This window comes from Episyrphus balteatus, chromosome 1, assembly GCF_945859705.1.
Source record: "Episyrphus balteatus chromosome 1, idEpiBalt1.1, whole genome shotgun sequence".
NCBI lineage: Eukaryota > Metazoa > Arthropoda > Insecta > Diptera > Syrphidae > Episyrphus > Episyrphus balteatus.
Window position 1 is genome coordinate 12,606,905 of NC_079134.1, and position 20,965 is coordinate 12,627,869.

The following is a 20,965-nucleotide window of genomic DNA, read 5'->3' on the forward strand; positions in this document are numbered from 1 at the left end:
GTACGTGTTAAAATTGTTGTCAAAGGACACATACACAATCGCAAAAAGAACTCGGTCTGTTTTCATGTTCCTACAAGCTAAATGAAAAAAAAAAAAAAATGGTGTGAATGACAAATTTGAGTGAAGTTGGTGGAGGTTGAATGATTGACGGATGGAATTTGAACGAATGGAACATGAAACAGGTTGAATTGAATTGAAATGCAAGGTGCAAACACAATGCCCTTAAGGAGATTACACTTTGCATTTTCTTTTTCGATACTTTTTTTACGTAGTTGAGCGTAGTTAAAACGTAGTTCAACAATATCTAAATCAGGCTTAAAATATATCAAAAAGTAGGTATATTATATATTCCTGTGTAAAAAGTGTAGTTAATCGTAAGAAAACAACAACAAATACTATAAAAAATAAAGAAACTATTTTGGTACTATTGTGTTCAAAATTGTTGCAAATAAAAAAAAAATAAAGAAATTGGCACTCGAATTTCGAGGGCTGGGTCGGCTAGTTTACCAAAAACTATGTAAGAATGTTTAGCAAAATACATACTTTCCGATTATAAAGATTGAAAATGATGTTTCACAAAATGTGCAATTTCGCAAAATTTCTTTATTTTGCTTTGCACATTTAATCGGCTAGGAATTTTTATGCAATACTATGTGGGATAGAATCTTGTTTTCATTACATTATGTTACGCTGTTTTGCATTGCTTCGCATTTAAACAAAATTGTTTTCAATTGTTTCATAAAATTTACGTCGCAGTTGTTCAAATAGTCAATGACAATTCTTGAGTTTAAAAATGAAGCTACGCATTTTTTGCTTCTTATAAATTAGAATCTTCATCAAAACAACACTATTTGCATTGTTTTGCAATGCTTCGCATTATTTTGCAAGACTTTGCATTTATGTATTTTTGACATAATCAATTATATGTGCTTTTGCAAAATGGAATAGCATTTAAAAATGAAATTTCGCAATCTATTTGGCTCAGCGTTATACATTTTGCATAACTTAATGAGGATATTACTTTTTTTTTGCGAAACTGTCATAAGGCTAGATTTTCAAAGCGCAATTTGAATAATTTTTGGGTTTCAGATAAGATAAGTCTTGAGAAGTCTTTTTGATTCAATTCAGATATCCCAGTTAATTGACTTTCATTACAACATGTAAACTGTGTCTGAGGATTGCGAATGGTCGCTGAATTTGACATTTCATTCATGTGAGTGGTCTCAAAGAGCTGCAAACGAAAGAAAGCAAACAGAAATGACAATTTATTTTCGAGCAATCTATTTGTTCGTAGCCTTGTGCAATGCGTTTGACATTTGTAGACTGCGAATTTGTCGCAGTTGTTTGGTAGCATAGAAAATTAAAAAATGTATTTTTTTGTTATTTTATGAGTTAGTCTTATCCTTAGATTAATCTGTTTTTTTTTTTTTTAACAACAATTTTAAACCATTATACAATTTCTAACCAATTTTTTTCCAATTTTTCTTTACAGGTAAGCACACACAAAAGTCTAAAACTGCTCTTCCACATAAATGTTTGAATCCAATAAGCCTCATGGTAAGGACAAATCCATAATTTCTTAATTTTTACGAGCATATCATTTTTGTAATTTTAAGTATGTAACTCGTTTTAGTTTTTCGCTTTAACTCGAAATCCCAAAATTTAACCTTAAAAAGTAATCAACTTTAACCACTTTTCATTCTTGACCGATGACATTATTATATAGGTATTCCAGTAAGACAACATTTACTTTTCACTTTAAATACGCAGTAGGTAGGTTTGTAAAATTTACAATTCCAAGAATTCATTTCATGCATGCGTTGGTAATCGAGAGACGTTTTTATCCCAACACGTTATACGAATAATGTATTTACTTTTAATTTCATTTCAATGACAAAAGCATTAAAGTAACCAAGTCTTTCTTAAGTGTCCATTTAAAAAAAAAAAGAAAAAAAAAACAACAACAAAAAAAAACTCAAGAATGACGAAGATAACGATGGGGTAAACAAAATGCCTAAAAAAAGGGCAAAAAGGTTATAAACACCATTGACTAAATAACCTCTTAACCGATTAACCCAACTCTTTTTGTAAAAGATGCTTTGTAAAGATCCAAAAGAAAACATCAAAAAAAGAAGATGCAAATATTTGGAATCTTTTAGTCACTTACACAGGAGAAAAAACTTAAACACACTGCACTGACCATGATGTTTAAAAATCCCTATACTACATCCCACACACTCTTGCTAGTTGAGTATGGAGGCTGCATACTGTATCTTTTTGCTTTTCTTTTTTTTTTGTAAGTAAGGCAATTAAAGTGCAATAAAATTGTATCTTATGCCTAACCAGTTTTAGCACATCTGGTCTATCTTCCAACTTGAGATAGAGTCTGCGTGCCAGGTTCAACAACATTTCACTCGATAAGTGAGCAGTTTTTCATTGCAACAAAAAAAAATTGAAGAAAAAAAAAAGATGAATCACTTGCAAGTGAGTGAGTTCTTCCACCTGTTTTTTTTTTCGTTGTCTTCATTTCAAAACTTAAACAGCGAAAAAAAGGGATTGGTGATCCATCACACAGATTGAGTATCATCCTCATTATTGGATCTTCAGTCATCAGTTTAACAACAACCCTTTTTTCCCTCACTCTGGAGCTGTCTGATGGTTAATTAAATCGAATATCTATCCTCGTTATAATGGTATATAACATTCAAATGACTGATGTTGGCAACACTCTTCGTTTGGCCATATGATATGATTTAATGTGGTATAACTCTAGAAAATTTGAACGGGTTCTTCAAAGAAAAACATAGAAGAAAAACACTCTCTGTCATGCTATGCATACTCGTACTTAATTCAGCTGAACTAACATGATGGTACTAAAAGACTGTGGTGACGGCAAGACCTCTACCTCTAAAGTGCTCTTCGTGTAAATCCAGTTATTTTTATCCTAATCACACTATCATTATATCTATTTGAGCATCCTTCTACTATATAGAGAGCTTAACATACAAATATTCAAGGAAAAAAAACATTGATGGTAGATCGAGAGTTTAAATTTGCAACAAAGTTGCAATAACTGTAGAGTAACTCTTGGTTCACCAGTGTGTTTTTTTTTTATATAAATTGCTCAAAAGAATCTCATTAGCATCAGCGAAAGTCATAGCTATAAATTATAAAACAAAAATATTTAAACAGCAAAAACATGAAAACCAAGTTCGCAAGTCAGCTCTTTTGTTTTTTTCGAATTTCGGAATTTATTAATTAAAAAACTGGTACAGTGAGATATTTTGGGTAGCAAATAGTTGTTATCTTTTGTAACATGTGTTTCTTCAATTTTTTCCTGAATAGGAACAGTTAAATTAATTGAAGGTTAACATTCTTGCATGACATTATTGATTCGTCCGCCAAATATCCTTACTTTTTCCAATGGAATTAATAGCAGAATCACAATTTTTGCAGTATTTCATATAATGATCGTTGATCCAACATTGAAATAATCAGTTAAAAATAAGTTAAAAAGTGATTAATACTGAAAATGAGAAAGAAAAGGCGGAGACAAAACGGAACCTTGTGGTACACCATCAATTTGCTTCTAAATAACTAATATTAGAGTTTTATTAAAGCAGATAGATCAAAGAAACAATTTGATGAACAAAATATATCAGTTTCAATGAGAATTATTATTTATTAATTCTTTTCAATAAGTCAACACTGGTTTGACATCATTTAGGATACTGCAGTAATTTTTTGTAAAAATTCATTGTTCATGTTAAAGATTATTTTCTATACACTTTATTTAAAATGCTCTTTCCTCAAAAAGAAGTTTTGCTTCTTTTACACTTGTATAAGATTTGTATACATATAGGAGAGTAAAATGTCGTCTGTTTTACTTAAAGGGGTCTTATAGAAAGCTTATATGATTTTAATTGCGATAACACGGTGTTACAAAAATGAGGTTTCAAAATATACGCGGGCGGAGACCTATTAGGTTTTGTAGAGCTATTCGCACTGATTACGAAACAGTATTTGAAAATCCCCTAACACCCCCAAAATCTGGAGTTACGGGCAAAAAACGGTTTTTTTGGACCTTCACCCATTGAAAAAATTCTAGCTTTGACAATTTTTTACCCATTTTCGATTTTTTTACAGTTCCTGATAGAAGATAAATATACCTTTTAAACAATGTATAATACATGTAACCACATAGAATTTATAAGCTGTCAAAGTTCAAAAATTCCATTTTTTCGTCATTTGCACAAATTCGGCATCAATTTAAATTATATGTTTTCAAAACAACATGCTATTTAAAAAATATATTCTAAGACTATATCTATTTCCCAATCAATCGAGTTATTTTTTATGAAAATCACTTCAAAATTGGCTTAGAAAAAAAATTTTTTTCGATTTCAACCCAGATACAGAAATTCGAACTTTTAGGTATAGAACAAAAATGTTGTTTCGGCACGTAGTAGGATAACTTGGACGCCAGGATTTGATAACGGGTTTTAGTAGAGGAGCTCAATACAAACATTTTTTTCTCTGGGAGGGGGGTCTATCTCTCCCCGTTTAGGTGGGAGGGGCATTTTTCTAAAAAAATTTATCAAATTAAAAAAAAATTATTAAAAAACAACGGCAACACTTGCAGTAATGAATTATATCATTTCCGAAAGGCAAAATTGTACATTTGATTTTAATTTTTAAATCAATATAATATAACCAAAAGTTTTTGAAATAATCGATTTCAAAGTTAAAAATAGGCGAAATTTTTTTTTTTAACTCATTTTATAATATTTTTGTCCAGACTGTGAATTTTAGTAAAAAAAATTACTCACACAGAAAACTGCCTTAATTGATTCCTTATCGAACAGTGAAAACTATATGTTTCTATGTCTTCTAGGTTTTGAGAAAAGGTCCAAAAGGTTTTTTGCCCGTAACTCCAGATTTTGGGGGTGTTAGGGGATTTTCAAATACCGTTTCGTAATCAGTGCGACTAGCTCTACAAAACCTGATAGGTCCCAGCCCGCGTATATTTTGAGTGTTACACCGTGTAATTGTTGCATTATAGGAAAGAATTTGGTTATTTTCACAAAAAATTAAGAGAAGTTGTCAAAATAAGTTGAGGACCTCTTCTCCTTCTTATCCGGTCCTTTATTTTTTCACTATTAAAAAAATTGTTGCAATGTTGCAATCAACGTCTTGAAATAAAATTAAGTTAAAATTGAATCATTTTCTATGGATCATAATTTTAAAGAAATCCTGTTATTACTGCACAATTTTCTTTTATTTTATTGTTCTGCCATTAAAAAAATAATGATGAACATATCCCCAAGTCACATGACTTGAATTGTAATTCGATTACTTTACTGCTACAACGTTGTAACATAAAATTATCTCAAAAGACCTCACAATATGATCATTCTCATAATGACTTTCTTAAATTATATTCTATACACAAAAAAAAAAGTATAAGAAAACAAAGGTAGTCAACATAAAGAACGATAAAAAGAACAAAAAGTCCACAAAAAGAACTGTTCTACTGTTCTCAAATGGCAAAAGAAATTGCCAACAGCAGCAAACCATTTGGAAAGTAAAGTTCCACTCCTTTATAACAATCGGTGTACTCTAACTTAACTGCATTACACTACTTTTTTGTTGTTGTTGTTTTGATTCTTATTGCCATTGGGGCGCCAATATCTTCTTTGCAAATCTTTAACTCTGTTAAAATAACTGCTGCTGCTGTACTCTGTGTTAAATAAAATGCAAGTTTGTCTGACTTGAAACTCTCTGAGTACTTTTATACAAAGTGGTTTGCTTTGACTTAAGAAAAATAGAAGAAAAAATAAAACTGCACAACGAGGTAAAACTGGCGCTGAACTCTTATAGCCGTGGGTGCTAACTTACTTCGTTTAACAGTTAGAATTTGATGCCAATGGCGAAAAATACTTCCTCCTCCTTTCCCAAAACAGTCTCTCTCTCTATTACCATCAACCAAAGCTAGGAAAAAGGCAGTTACAAATGGGATATTCAATTGCAGAGTGTTAGAGAAGATAGTTTCGTGTTCAACTTCTTTGTAGGTTGATATGTGTGTTGTGCCTGTTAAAGACCTCTCTTTTTCGTGCAACATTGGTACCTTGTTTTTTAACTATATTCTTGTATAGTTTTTCTGTTTTTATTGCTAACGTTTTTCGGGTGTAACAAGGTAAAAAAAAATGTTTAAAAAGAAATTTACTGTTTGCCAAATGGAATGTTGTGTTGTGATTGCTTCTAAATTGACTTAAAATGGCAAACGAAGAAAAAAAAAAAAAGATTTTTATTTTTACCTCAGTACACCATCATGATTGTCGACCTGATGACGACGACGATGACTACGACCGTGGGATAGAATTATAATGTTGTAAAGTACTACCTATTCTAGATGATGTGCTAGATGAAAAGCTAAAAATAAAAATTGTTAAGTCCCTTTGGGAGATATCTTCAAGAACTTCACATATACACAAAAGAGATTATTGTGTAAAAATTCAGAAGCAAAAGATAAAAATACTGAAGTACAACAAAAAAAAAAAAAAGAATCTAAAAGAAGTGCAAGCAATGTCAAACAAGAAGCTTCACAAGTCGGTTGACAAGAATCCAGTCGTTATTTATTTAATTTTTTTTTCTTCCTTCTTCTTTTAGGTTTTTTATTTTTATTTTTTGTATAAGTAAGGTATGTTGTATTTGCTATTATTTTTAACTGGGTGCGACTGACAATAAGAGGCGATTTTTACTGCATGCTCACAGACAAATCTTTTATTCAGAGAGTTTTTAGTTTTTTTAGTTCATTTTTATAGTTTGCACAATATAAATACTCTCCTTTGTATTTTTGTCTCCTCTGTAAGGATCAACTTTGTCTATGGACCTCTATCTCTCCTATCACAGTAGTCTAGGAATTAAAATTTTTCACGTTTAAGCGATTCATCAATAAAAAAAAATGCAGTTGCAGTTTTTGTTTTATTTGTCCCTCTTTTATCTGTCAAGTTCACTTTTATTTATGGTCCTTCAGCTTCTAGTTGGAATGTTTCAAAAAAAACCCACATCGGACACACCATCCGGTGTCTTTGTCAATTTTTATTGATAGTCAAGTTGTTAATAAAGATTTTGACATGTTTTTCTATCAAAGAGACAGACAATATAGTGAATTGTTTCGATTTGGACATTATCAGACCCTACAATTGAGTTACAACAAACTCGTGACCTTTTTTTTCTCTCAAACTGTGTCCTTTTTTTTATTCGAAGTGTGTCATAACAGGTATCTATGTCTACCCACACTTAATAAAAAAGGTCAATTTTGTTCACAACTGCATGCATGCAATATTCCAATGTTGTGGTGATTTTGTTATCTTGGATCTCGATTACTGATATGAATACTAATTTGTAGTGTCCCTTTTTCCCTCTATAACGGAAATCGATTTCATTGGAAAACCTTTGATCTTCTTGGAGATATCCTTTACACCTTAAGAATCTTAATTCATAAGCCTCACCTTTGATTGGTTGTGAAATACCCTTTTTATTGATAAAAATCATTTTAAAACAAAAGAGTTGATGCACGAACTTGAAAATAAAAACACAAACGGAAATTTAAAAATATTTCTTCCTCTGTCGCATGCAATTGATCTAACTTCTTCAATTTATCATTGAAATATTAACCAACGATAACAAATTATGAAAAATATTAATATAACCTAGTTGAGAATGTGGAAGAAATGCGAGTTCTTTTGAAGTTCACCGATAAATTATTACGACTGACGTTGGAATAATTAGAGTTGAAGAAAAAAGAAAATTCTATGTACACACTTCCTAGTGGAAGAAGTAGAAAACCACAAGGAAGAAAATAAAAAAAAGAGGTTTGATCTTCTTATTTCATTTTACCGCATAAGTGATTCGCTTCAAGTTATTTTTTTCTTCTTTTTTTTTTTAATAATTTATCCATCAAAAAGAAATGGGTTTTGGCATGAAGTAAAAACACAGTCTATAAGATGGTAGCTTGATGATATAACACACTCCCTAGATGTGGGTATTAAGGTGAATGTTTAAAGATGAGTCTTATGTGTAGGTAATATAGTACCTCTCATCTTTATAAAACTGGTTGGATTAGTTCAAGTTTTATATAGTACTAATAGTAATAATATATTTTATTGATTCTAGTTCTTTGCATCAGTTAAAAATGTAATTGACTGTCAATATTTGTTAAGAGTAGAAATTGTTATGTGCTGTTAAGCCAGTTTTTTTTTTTAGTTTTATTGATTTTAACAGAACGGACGTACTAACAGCGGGCTATAACGGTTTCTTCCAGTTTATTTTAGGATGTATGAGTAGAGTATATAAATTTTTATGGTGAGAAATTAAATCATTGATGATTATTTTTATCCTCGTGGAGAGCTGTAACTGCCTGTACCTTTTGGAGTTGTACAATTAATGGCAGACAGATATATATCTGTTCTTTTAAGGCTTCTTATGATATTTTAAAATTGTAACAACAAAAATTGAATATTCTTGAATATTTTTAGTCCATGGGCAGTTGTTGAAAATTTCAAAAATATCTACGACAAATACATGTGCTTAAACAAAGCAAACGTTAAGAGAATGGGACCTTGAACTCTACCTTGTGGCACCCCATTTCTAAAACGGAAATAATAAGAATTGTCTTTCAGGCAGACTTGTCTTAATTTTAGTTTAAGGCCTTCGTGACATACTTTTTCAAAAGTCAGAGACACATAGAACAAGACTGTTGATTAAATTTTCTTTTTTTAAGAGCTTTTCAAATGCAGTCTTCGATTATTCTATACTTTTGATCAATTTTCTGGTGAATTGAACTGGATTTCAGGTATTAGCTGTTTTTCTTCTATGAAGATATATTCTCTTACAATTTTGATACTTTAGAATGAACTGAAATGGGCTGTACCTGCTCTGAAAATTTCAAGGTAATTTCTAAATTCGTGGAAAAAATTTGCACTTTTTTCTTTTCAAGGCACTGTCAAATTATATTTGCCAACAAAAGTATAAATATTTAAAAATATATTTCTCCAAAAATCTATTATATAATCGCCCATATTTCATAACCATACAAAATGCAAAAATAGAAGACAACAACCCATACAAACAGTGTGCTTTACTAGGAACTAAATAGAGGAAACCTTTTACTTAATTTCTTTGTCGCACCACTGATTTCTTAACAAAAAAAAAAAAAACAAACAAACCAGAGGTTAACTATATTCAAATGAATTCCGCTCACAACTCTGTTAAAAACTTTCTTTGTAAACATATGGAAGGTTCCATTACAATTTCTTAAAACACAAAAAAAAACAACATCTTTTGCTCATGTTAGTTTACTACACTCTCAAAAAATAAAGACAACACAAAAAAGCGATTAAAATCTTTAAAAATATTTTTTTTATTAAACAAAATATAAACAAAAACAAAAAAGATGTAACGGCCATAACTTCGTACTTGTGTTTTGTTTTTTTCGCCCTTAGCCAAAGCTACCTTATAGACCATGAGTGTATGTGATGGTTATCATGCAGTAGGTGAGGTTATACATAGTGTTGCGGTATGGTTGGGCGATTTTAAGGTGCGTTTTTTTTTTGTATTTTCTTTGAAGTTAAGATTGAGACAGTGCGATTGTCTTACGCACAAAGAAAAGAAAAAAAAAAAGAGGAAATAACATTTTGTTTATCACTTGTAACTCATCAACATATCCATTATCCTTTTAGTCTTTCAATAAAACTCCTGCAGCAATCTCTATTACCACTTTTTTAATGGGTTTAACCAATCATCTAACATCTCATGATCACTTAATTAACTATTTTTCTCCTCTCTCTGATTAACAAGAACTAAGCCGCCATCTCTTTTAAAGCTCTTTTAAAGATGTAACAACTATGTAACAAATACATAGTTGTTACATCTTTAAAAGAGATGGCGGCTCGAAAGAGTAAGAAAAAGCCTTTAAGGAAACAAATTTTACCAATTAGATTGCTAAGAGGTGATAACTTTGAGTTTGAACCTCTAAATTGTGTGCAGGAAAATTTCAGACAAGGGCTTCATAAAAAGAAAGCAATCGAAAATCAAATTTTAGTAAATATCTACAAAATCATAATAGATTTACAGCTTGATACCCACAAGTTTTTGATGAAAAGATCTTCCAATTTGATGATATTTACTCACAAAAAAAAAAAAGCATAAAACTTTATCTAGATAAATCCTTTAAAATATCAGATTGATAGCTTCTAGTCTTTACGTTTTTATGTCTGTCCATTAGTTTTATTGTTTTTCTATTTGTTGAGATCGGACAGCAGCAAGAATTCACACGCAGACAGATCGTAAAACGTATAGTAAGAAAAAAAAAAACAACAAAACTTCTGGGCTTTATTGAAAAAGAGAACAAAAGAAAAAAGTAAAGATGAACACGCATTTAATGGGTTAAGAGTTTTATTATATTTGTTAATTATTTTATTGCATCAGTTCTGCTTCTTATCCTTAAAAATAAATAAATTTTATTGTTTAAGGATTGAAGCTATTAAGTTGCACAAATTAATTTAAATCTTTTTTCTTAAAGGGTAGATATATTTAAATGATGGCTATAAATCATACTTTTTACTTTGATCTCTATGAAAAAGTTATACATTGTTAAAAAAAAAAATACCCATAAATTGCCCTCTATTTTAATCTCTTGAACAAATTCGTAATGCCCAAAAATTTTAAAATTAAAGCTTAACCTATCGGTTTTTTTTTTACACATTTCCTTAACTCAAATTTCTAAACACCCTGTACTTTTGAAATCACATTCCTAGAATTTCCTATTATGTATATTTTGAAAATCAAGAACCAAAAGAGGAAACAGTATGAAACAACCCCCATTTGTTAGTGTCCATGTGCATAGATATAGAACTGGCATCCTCTGTTGTTTGGTAATGAAATTAACTCATTGTTATTCAAGGTTACAGTATAGATCTAACCGCATAGACAGAATACGACACTATACTACACACAATTCACCCCTTCCGTTAGGTCAAATGACTTCCATACGCATTGTATACGCATTTAATGATATATCTAAAATACTATGGGATGCTGTTGTATACCGTATATACGCAGTACGCACATCACACCTAAAACATCATAGAATTTTGGGTTGCGTCACGCACATAAGAGGATTCTATTCTAATCGAAAAGCTTGGTGGTTGTTGTTAGCTTTGTGTCGGAAGCGACTTCCCTAAATTATCAAGTTCAAACAATGTGACCCGGGCTAAATTCAAAACAAATACAAAAGTGGGAGAGTACACGTTTTAGGATTTGTGTCCTTCTACATTTTTATTTAGAAGTGCGTGCTCCCACCCATATTCTATTCTTTTTGAATCATCGTAAAAATGTTTGATTTAGTCAGTATTACAAGGAGCGGATCTCCTTTTTAATTGTGACAGTTATAAAATCGTTTAAAAAAAAAAAACACTTGAGATCTTAAAAACAAAAAAATATGTGGGTCGTTCCATAGTCACGGGTGAGAAACCTGTACTCTTTCAAATTCCTTAGACTTTCCTTATACTAATAGAATATTTTTTAATTAATTAAACTGGGCATAGACAAGTGTGTCAATTTGATATTTTTTTTTTTAAATGGACATGGTATTATCTTCTGTCACGGTTGGGACAGAAAAAGACATTCAGGTGCCGTATTTCCTTACAGAATACCTGTGAATCTCTTTAAAATTTTTGTTGAATGAGTAATCAAAATTATGATAAAAAAAAAAACAGTATAAAAGAATAATGTCTCATGTTAAAGAACGTTCAAATTACTCTGAAAAAAGATAGTGTTTTTAATTGAATTTAAAACAAAATAAAGAAACCAATGGTGTCAAAAAAAATTAATCTTTGGTGTGATGAGCTCATGCAAAATCTTGTGACTTTCTGTTTCAAAAAAAAGTGCGTCTTTCATCAACTAAATTGTTATTTTCATAAGAACCAGCTCTTAAGCTTACTTACACCTCTTAAGCATTTAAATTGTAAATTCCTATGAATTACACGAGGTCACAATGTCCCACTGGACACGGTTTTAATTAAATTGTTTCATTTGAATGCTTCCATAAAATTAAGAAACTTTAAAATCAAGTTCGAACCTCAGTTCTTTCGTTTTAATTCTTTTTCCCAAAGTAATTATTTAATTTTTTTTCAAGTGGGTAAGGCTTAACAATTCAATCGAACAAAAATTATCTCTTAAACAGTCAATGTTTTGTAAAGCACACAAAAAAAGCAATAACTTAAAAAAAACTGCATATTTTGGTGAAAATTTACGAATTTACTACTTTGTATTATAGGAAAAAAAATGACTAAATATGGCCTTACCAGTAAAATACGTACAAAGTAACTCATACCTTTACCTTAAAGTACCTACAAAAGATCGTTAAAACTTAGTCACACTCCTCATATATAATTGGTGAATAACACAAATTCCCATAACAAGATGTAAAACAACCAGTTCCTATTAAAAATAGAAGAAAAAAAAACACACAAACAAATACTAAACAAAAAAGTACTCGTATCTCTGATTTCATGTTTTTCCTTCCCGAAGAGTAGTACATCATCTAAATACACCAAAACAACATCCCCACGCAAAAATGCCTTTAACCATAAGTCTGCAATTGGTAATGCGGCCAACCTATATATAATCAACCATCGTCATCATTATCATCATCAATACCTATCTATCTCTATCTATTTCTTTGGTATGTCTTCCCTGACCCTCGGAAATGCACTACATTTTGTTACCATACCTATAACTTTTCCATACTTGGTATGGTTTGGTTTTGTGAGATGTACGAGAGTATCTTTCTACAAACTGCAAGATAAACTTCCAATTCAATCTTACAAAGTCAAATATATGCATCGAACTGATATATATGTATATATAAAATGTGTGTAGATAAATAAAAAGAGAAGGTGCCAATAGTAGAGAGAGGCTATGATTGATGATGGCGATTGAGGTTGTGGCTTTAAATGTAGCACATATCATCAAATCGAAACTCTAACTAGGCACACATTGCATCGCATCAAAACGATGTTAAGATACAGATAGGTGTGTTTTTATTTATTTATTTTTGTTGTTTTTTTTTTTTTTTGCATTTCTGGGATTATAATAAAATTTTATATGGAAGTGACCATAGATAGATATGGAAAATGCAATCAAGTTTTCTTACGTCGTTGTGACTCTTTGGATGTTAGATTTTTAGATCATGATAAATGCAGAAGGTGTGTTAAAAGTGTTAGATGGACATTTGCCAATTTGTTGTGTGTATGATCATTAGAGTTGAAGGCAGTTTATTGAAATTCAATTCATGACCATGAGTTTCTAGAGCTTTGAATTTAATAACACAAAATTATTTATTTCAACTTTTTAACTTTAAAACCTGGTAACACTGAAAAACTCTTTATCTTATACTGATTTTATGATTTTGCAATCTTTTGTCAACTTTTTTCTTTTATTTTGTAATAAAACCTTTCCAACATCTGGACTACTTTGCTGGCATTTTGCGTGTCCATTTATCTCCTCAGCTCTCTCCTTCATCTTAGCAGCACTTTATGGAGTGCAAAAATCCACTCAAATAAATCTCTTGTCCATATTGGTTTACTCTAACAAATCTCTTCCACTTGAAAACGCACAAAAAGGCAAACTATAGTACAAAAAAAAAAGAGAGAACGTTATGAAAAATATTGTTACATACAGGAAGTATAACATTGCTGTCAAACCGGCAGAAAACTCAACCAAAGCGGCAGATTGGATAGTTTTTTTTTTTCAATCTTTTTTGTTTTAGTTTCTTGTTCGTTTAAAAAAGGTATTTATGGATGTAAAAGAAGAATTTTAAAAGTTTCAAAGTGATTTGAAAAAATAAACTATTGCACTTTTACACACAAACACAAAGTTATACTCTACTGCACACACAAAGTCAGTACCATGCGATGAGAGAGATGAAAGAAAAAAAAAAAAAAAACAGAAAATAACTCGCAACTCTCATGTTATTGACTATCGATTAATTGATAGAAAGATTACGACGAGTAATTAATTAACCGGCTTCGATGCGATGGTCTTTCAAAATAAAAATACGACGAAGATTTGTGGATGTAGTTGTATTTATGCATTTTGTATCTCTTAGGTTTTTGTTTTATGTGTTTTGTGTTTTATAAAACATTGACAGTTCAGAGATAATTTTTGTTCGATTGGTTAAAGATGAATTGGTAAGCCATTTAAGCTGTGTGTTTATTTCTTTTCTTTATTTTGTTGTAAATAAAGTTCAAAGAACCTTAAGGTATGCTGAGGATTATATTCAATCAAAGACTTAACTACCATAATCAAGAAAATAACCACATAAATAAGTATAATTTCGGAAAAAAGAGTAAAACGAAAGAGCTGATCTTCGAACTTGATTTTGAAGTTTCTTAATTTATCAGACAATTCAGTTCAATTTTAATCCAATAAATTATTACACACTGTCGAAATGGGATGAATCTATACTTAAAGATTTGGATTTTGGTGATTTGAGGCTTGAATATTTTGTTGTTGGTGATTTTGTTTTTTTTTTTTTTTTAATTTTTATTTTTACGAAATTACCATATCTAAGCGCCATTTATCAAAATTCCTTAACAATTTTTGAAAAATGTTATATTTTAGTAATGACTGTTAACTATTCTAGTACAAAAGACATGATCTTCGAACTTTTTTCACTTTTCATTTATGTTTGTTTATTCTTATCACGAACTCTTCATGAATGAATGCTTTTTACCATCATTAAATTGACCCTCATGACGAAGTGTCATCTACCTTTGAATCTTTAAAACTACTGTTCTGTTCTGCAAACCAATACAAAAATACCAATAAGATTATATTCCATAACCATTCACTACACGAAAACCAGACGAGACACTGATTAATGTTGGACTTTTCACTTATCGGTCGCAAAGAATATAATTATTTGTTTATTTTGTTGTTGTTGTTATTATTCTTTTCATTCACACCTTATGGTGTTCGGTTCGTGTATAGTAGATTCAGTCACTGCGTGAGAAAAGGGATTGTCAACACCAAAGAGATTACTCAAGTCATTCTCTATGACAAAGCAGTAATGAAAGGAAGAAGTAGAAGAGCAGGCACTTTTTTTAAACCTAATGTCATTTACCTCTTCGAAACAACAATGTATAAGGTGTATGGAAAATAGTTTTTTTTTATAATGTTTTTCTTCCATTTAAAGAATGTGTCTTTAACAATGCTATACCAAGTGTATGGTGATGGTTTTTAATTATTGTTTTTATGTATTTTTTTTTTTGCGATATGCTCAAGAAGGCTAACAAATTGTTTGTTAGCGTTAAGTTCTTCAGATTTATTTATTTTTTTTTTTTTAAATTTCCTTTCTGCATTTAATTTGTCAGTTGAATGTGTTTATTACACCTTCCTGTATGACTTCGAGGAAGTGAATGAAATAAAAAGGCTTGTCACAATAATTGTAGGAAGAACTTACAAAAAAAAAAAACATGCAAGAATGTTATTACTTTGTTGTTTATTTTTTTTTTTTCTTAAATTTTCATACATTGTGAATTACTGTTAACTAATAAAATATTTTTTTCTTTTTCTTATTTCTTTTCAGCAAAAATGAAAATATTTTTGCCACTAGTCACGTGGATAGTGCTACTTTCGAGTACGGTAAGTAACAACAATTTTTTTTTTTTTGTTTTTTCTTTAAATTTTGAAGCAAATGAATGACGATGACGTGTCTATGGATTTTATGATCGGTCTTCAAAGCTAAGGCCTTTATCCATATTTTGGTTCTTGTCTAGGTTTGGTCTTAAATACATCAAACCAAAAAATTGTGATTAAATCAATTCATGCAAACTCCATCAAAAATCTTCAAAACTAAACAAAAGAGCTGAGGTTCAAACTATGTTTTTGACTTTTGTGGTCTTTATCACACTATATTCGTTCTTATCAAGTTTGTTATAGCTTTAAAGAACTCTAATTGACACGTTTTAAGTGAAAAATCAACAAAACAAAAGAGCTGAGTTACGAACTTGATTTTGAATTTTTTGCTAGTTTTTCAATATTTTATGTGGGAATTCGATTGAATTGGCACTTTTTTAATATATACGCTCATAAACCACAAAATAGCTTTCATTAGCATATCTCAACAGCCGTTCCTATATTCAAAAGTGTAAGAGGAATTTTGAATATATAGAAATAAACAAATTGATCTAAGATCCACACGACTGACGTCTTCATTCTGTATCTTTATTACCTTACCTTTTTGTCAATCGACTAGCTGGCGCTTATACCTTTTGGCTATAAAGTTCATTACTCTCAAAAAAAATCATAAACATGTTGTCATCATTAAATCAATATTACGATATGATAATAATCAGTGTGCCAAACCTTCTAAAGAAAACAAAATACAATCATGTTTCTGAGATCATTAGCCTTTGAATACACATTTCAGATATTTACATTTAATACTAACATAGAACTTGTCCATTTTGGCATTCAAAACACAATATTTGTCCATAAAAAAAAAAATTACTACCTACCCAAAAAAATGTGTAAGTAATCAAAAAATTCTATTCGCAACTCGCACAAACGGGAAGTTAACACTCATCCAAAGTGTGTGTACTTAGGCCAAACTTTTTCTTTTTTTGTATCATCGTTTACCTTCTTTGTAGAAAGATACCAATTACAAGAGTGTTTCCACTATTGCGCGAGTTGCAAATAAAAAAAAAAAAAAACTTGCCAAGTCTTTTGCTCCTTCTTCGTCTTCTTTATTTTTCTTCTTCTATTTTGTATAATGAATAATTTATGGTCCAACACAGTATACCGTTAGATTTTATGTAAATTTGCATGGTAATTCCCTGCGTGAGATGATATACCATAGAAATAAAAAAAAAAATGAAAAAAAAGTATAAGATGGGGCAAGAAAGTCAACAGTGATTCTTTTCTCGATGGATTAAATGGTAGCTAAAAGAAGCTTTTTTGGTATAGAAGATGAAAAAAAAAGTCGTTTGTCGAAGTAGAAGAAGATGCGCGCGGCACTCTTTTAATGACCCCAAAACGGTGATTATGTGATTTTACTTAAAAGATTATAAAACATTTTGATATGGTTGGTAGGGTACATAGTCTTGAGATGGGGCGAGTTAGTAGCGACCAAAACGACGATGAGACACGATGTTTTTTTGTACTTGAACATAGTCGTTGTATAGATACTATATGAAAAGAAGGATAGATTAAATGGCAGCTAGTATGCTAATTTTATTATAATTCTTCTTTTTTTTTTTTTTTCTTCTGAATATAATTTTACTGTGGGACAGTTTCTTAGAGTATTAAAATTAAGAGAAAGGTTAATGGTTTTTATATTTAACCAAAATTTGAAAAAAAAAAAAAATTGTTCACATAAATCAACTACACTGCGATGAGAAAAGAAATAGTTTGTTTGATTAAATGCGGTGGTTTTGAGACTAATAAGTTGAAATGTCGATGACTTTGGTCATCAACAAGTCAGTTTTCAATGATTAAATTAAGTCTCAACAAATTCAGCAACTGAATAAAAAATTTGCTCCTATAATCATCGAGAAAAGCTTCTTAGCAGCATTTACTCAAATAAGATTTGTATAATTCTTCTTAGTCGACTTTTTAAAAACCGATTATTTTTCAAGAACGAAATTAAAATGCAACAAAACATATTCCTTTAACCGTATTATAGAAGTCTTATAGAAGCAATTTTTCAATATAAAGTTGATGGGATTCAAGGACCACCTTTCTAACATATTTCAGGTGACATTCATAGTCCAGGTTGGATCCAGGTCTCAATTCACCTAATTCGGTTCTAGCATTCGCGCACATCAAGTTCGTTGATATTGTACCATTCGAAGGTCCAAGTTGTTAAATCAGTCTCTGAAGGCATGTTCTTAGACCCTGCTGCCGAATTGTCTCTCGGGGTGTTTACACATATAAACTTGCTTTCATTTGGATCATAGCAATCACTTAGAAGTTGCGGTAATTGGCTGTCAAAAAGTTGACTTCGTTCATTTGACAGTTCCAGACTTACTCGAATAAAAAGGTTGCAGTTGGCAGATGAATTTAAGTTTAAAATGACTTTACACAAGGCTGCCCACTGTGGCCTATACTATTTTTTTGCTCTAAAAAAGGATAAAATGAATGCAATCTGATGACAGATATGCTAGCTGTCAAAATCTACTTTATTCAAGATAAACGTATAACAGTTTAAAACATTCTCATTCTGAATTGATTCCATATGTCATAATTTATTAAAGCACTACTACCTTACTCAATTATATAAAAGCTAATATGAATTTCTATGCCCTTAACATTAAGTTCATGATCAATTTTAATTAAAATAAAACTACATTAGTAATTACCTACATCCCATATATAATCACTCTCTATAAAGTCTGACCTTTACAAAGTCGCACCCAAACACAATAGAGTTTATGTATTTCAAATAAAAATACACGTAGCAGCATCAAAGTTCATAAAGTTCCCAACATCACCGTTAAGCATACCTACTCCGCATCCATCTTGTTTACCTCAAACATGAGCATCACACAATTATAAAACCTATCTGATATCATATACAAACACACAATATAAAGATCTCAATGTCGTGTGCTGGTATATATATATTGCACTTGAATAAACACTGACATATATCATGATGATGCACAGTGCATGCACGAAATCATCATCATGATGGTACACACAGCACACAAATCGCGTGCATTTTTCCAATTTTCAAAGATCCACCATACAACATGCAACTGTCAGATTAAAAATAGACCATAATTCCCATAAGTCTCTCGCTGGTGCTGAAGATCAAAAAACAACAACACAAACGTCAAAGTAATGATGCTCTGTTGTGTTGTTGTTAAAATTTTGTGTGTTGAGAGTTGGAATTGACATTTTTCGAAGCCAATCAAAAATCCATCTGAGGGAGGCTTTGAGATTTCAAAAAGGACATGTCTAATTGGATCCCATCGACCAATATGGCATTTTCGCAAAATTGTAACAAATAGCCCAAAGATGGTGGAAGGAAGATTGATTTTAATGTCAGTTGAGCGTGACATGCGACGACATCGCTGACTTATACCTTATATCCTAACTCCCTCTATAAAATGGTATATTGTGTAGTTTGGTGAGTTGGAAACAATGACAGCTAAACAACATGTGAAATTCCTGAACTTGTGTTCACATGATTGTTAAGGTTTTTTTTCTTGCAATCAGCTTCTGTTGTTGCCAATTTATTACCTAGAACGTGTGTCAAATGCATTTAAATTCCCATTATTTCGACCCCTTGTTAATTTTTGACACATATGAGGTGAATATGTCAATCAGAAATGTCAGATATTAGTAAACTTTTATTGTCTAGCCACATGTCCTTATATTTACATTGACTTGGGTGATATATGAGATAATGAAAACAATTCAACACAGCGGCTTCCTTGACAGATAAAACATAAATCATCAATTTACACGTCATTCGTTAATTTATTTTTAATTATTTTTCATTTAAAAATAAATGTATACTCATTGTTAATTTGATTTTCTAATTTTGTATTGGTTTATTTGCAGGCATATTCACAACAATTATCATATAAAACAAAAAATAGTCGATTTAGAGGTGAAGTGTTTTTTCTAAATCTAGAAGATGGCTACTTTGGCTGCCAAGTTAATGAGTCAACAGATTATTTACAATTATACGAATTATCGAAATTATGCGACGGAAAGCAAGATTGTTTTCTTGGTTCCGATGAGCTGAGTAAAGAGCTTAAATGCACAAGTAAGTATCTATGAATGTCATTAATTTTTTCATATTTTATTTACCTTATTTCACCTTACCTTTAAAACTGTCATATAATAATGTCATATGAGTCTTATTTTATAAAAGAAATGAACTTACTTAGTTTGAATATAAAATACGAAAATTGAATGTCACTTTGACATTTCATATGGAATTTTTTTATGATGGAGTGGTGAGTTCATTATGACAGCTCGATCCATCATTCGAGTTATCTTATAACTTTTGAAAATATAGATTCGTTACGTTACGTGCCTAAGAAATAATTCTTTGAACTGATAACTTAATTAAAATTCACCTTAAATTAGATGACATATGACAGAACTAATGAATGAGATTGACAGTCTAAGATTTAAATAAACTCTAAAATCAATAACAATGAAAATTAACTATAATTCTTTTTTCTCTATTTCCTTAATTTTACAGATGACTGTGATAAAGATGGCACACAGTGTACGAATGGTGTGTGTTTAAATGGCGTCTGCCATTGCAATGACGGATACGGAGGTTGTAATTGCAACGTTCAAGGTGAGTAATATCAATTTTTTGTTAGGTAAATTACGAAAGCTGTGAATATGCATAAAACAATGAATTTCATTAGTTTATATGGGAAAATAACAAAACAGCAAAGAAATAATACCTATCTATTATTATTACCTACTGACAGTAGATTTCGATAGCTTGCTGTGTGTTGGGTTCATCAAATAGAGGGAAAGTTGAAGTTTCTATGATTATGATGGGAATATTTTTTTATTTAAATGTAAAATTGAATTATTTCGTAGAAACTAATGAACACAGCTACTATAGCTGTAATATAAAATGAATTAGGAAAATATTCGACAATTTGTCAAAAGCAATTGGTACAAAATGACAGGAAGCTTTCACATTAAATTAGAAATATTGTGTCATTATTTTTTTTTTTTTTTAAGAGGGAAACACATTTAATAGGCAAACTTATGATGATAGAAGAGATTTTGTGAAAATCTTTGAAACTTGACACATATTTATGTGAGGTGAATTAGGAGTTCCTGTCAGAAGTTAGTTCAAAGAAGATGAAAACAGCAAAAGTAGGTTTGATTACATTTTCACCCAGTTTGAAAT

The 20,965-nt window shown here is 30.5% G+C and overlaps 1 protein-coding gene across 1 annotated transcript in view; it reads left to right on the forward strand.

The window, feature by feature from the left end:
- LOC129906152 (uncharacterized) overlaps nt 1-20,965 on the forward strand; it is a 174,548-nt gene that overhangs the window by 36,816 nt on the left and 116,767 nt on the right. The window contains exons 2-5 of the mRNA XM_055981804.1: nt 1,493-1,557; nt 15,656-15,711; nt 19,639-19,846; nt 20,291-20,392. Of these exons, the coding sequence (XP_055837779.1) occupies nt 1,533-1,557; nt 15,656-15,711; nt 19,639-19,846; nt 20,291-20,392 (391 nt within the window). The 5' untranslated portion in view covers nt 1,493-1,532. The remainder of the gene's footprint in view (nt 1-1,492; nt 1,558-15,655; nt 15,712-19,638; nt 19,847-20,290; nt 20,393-20,965) is intronic.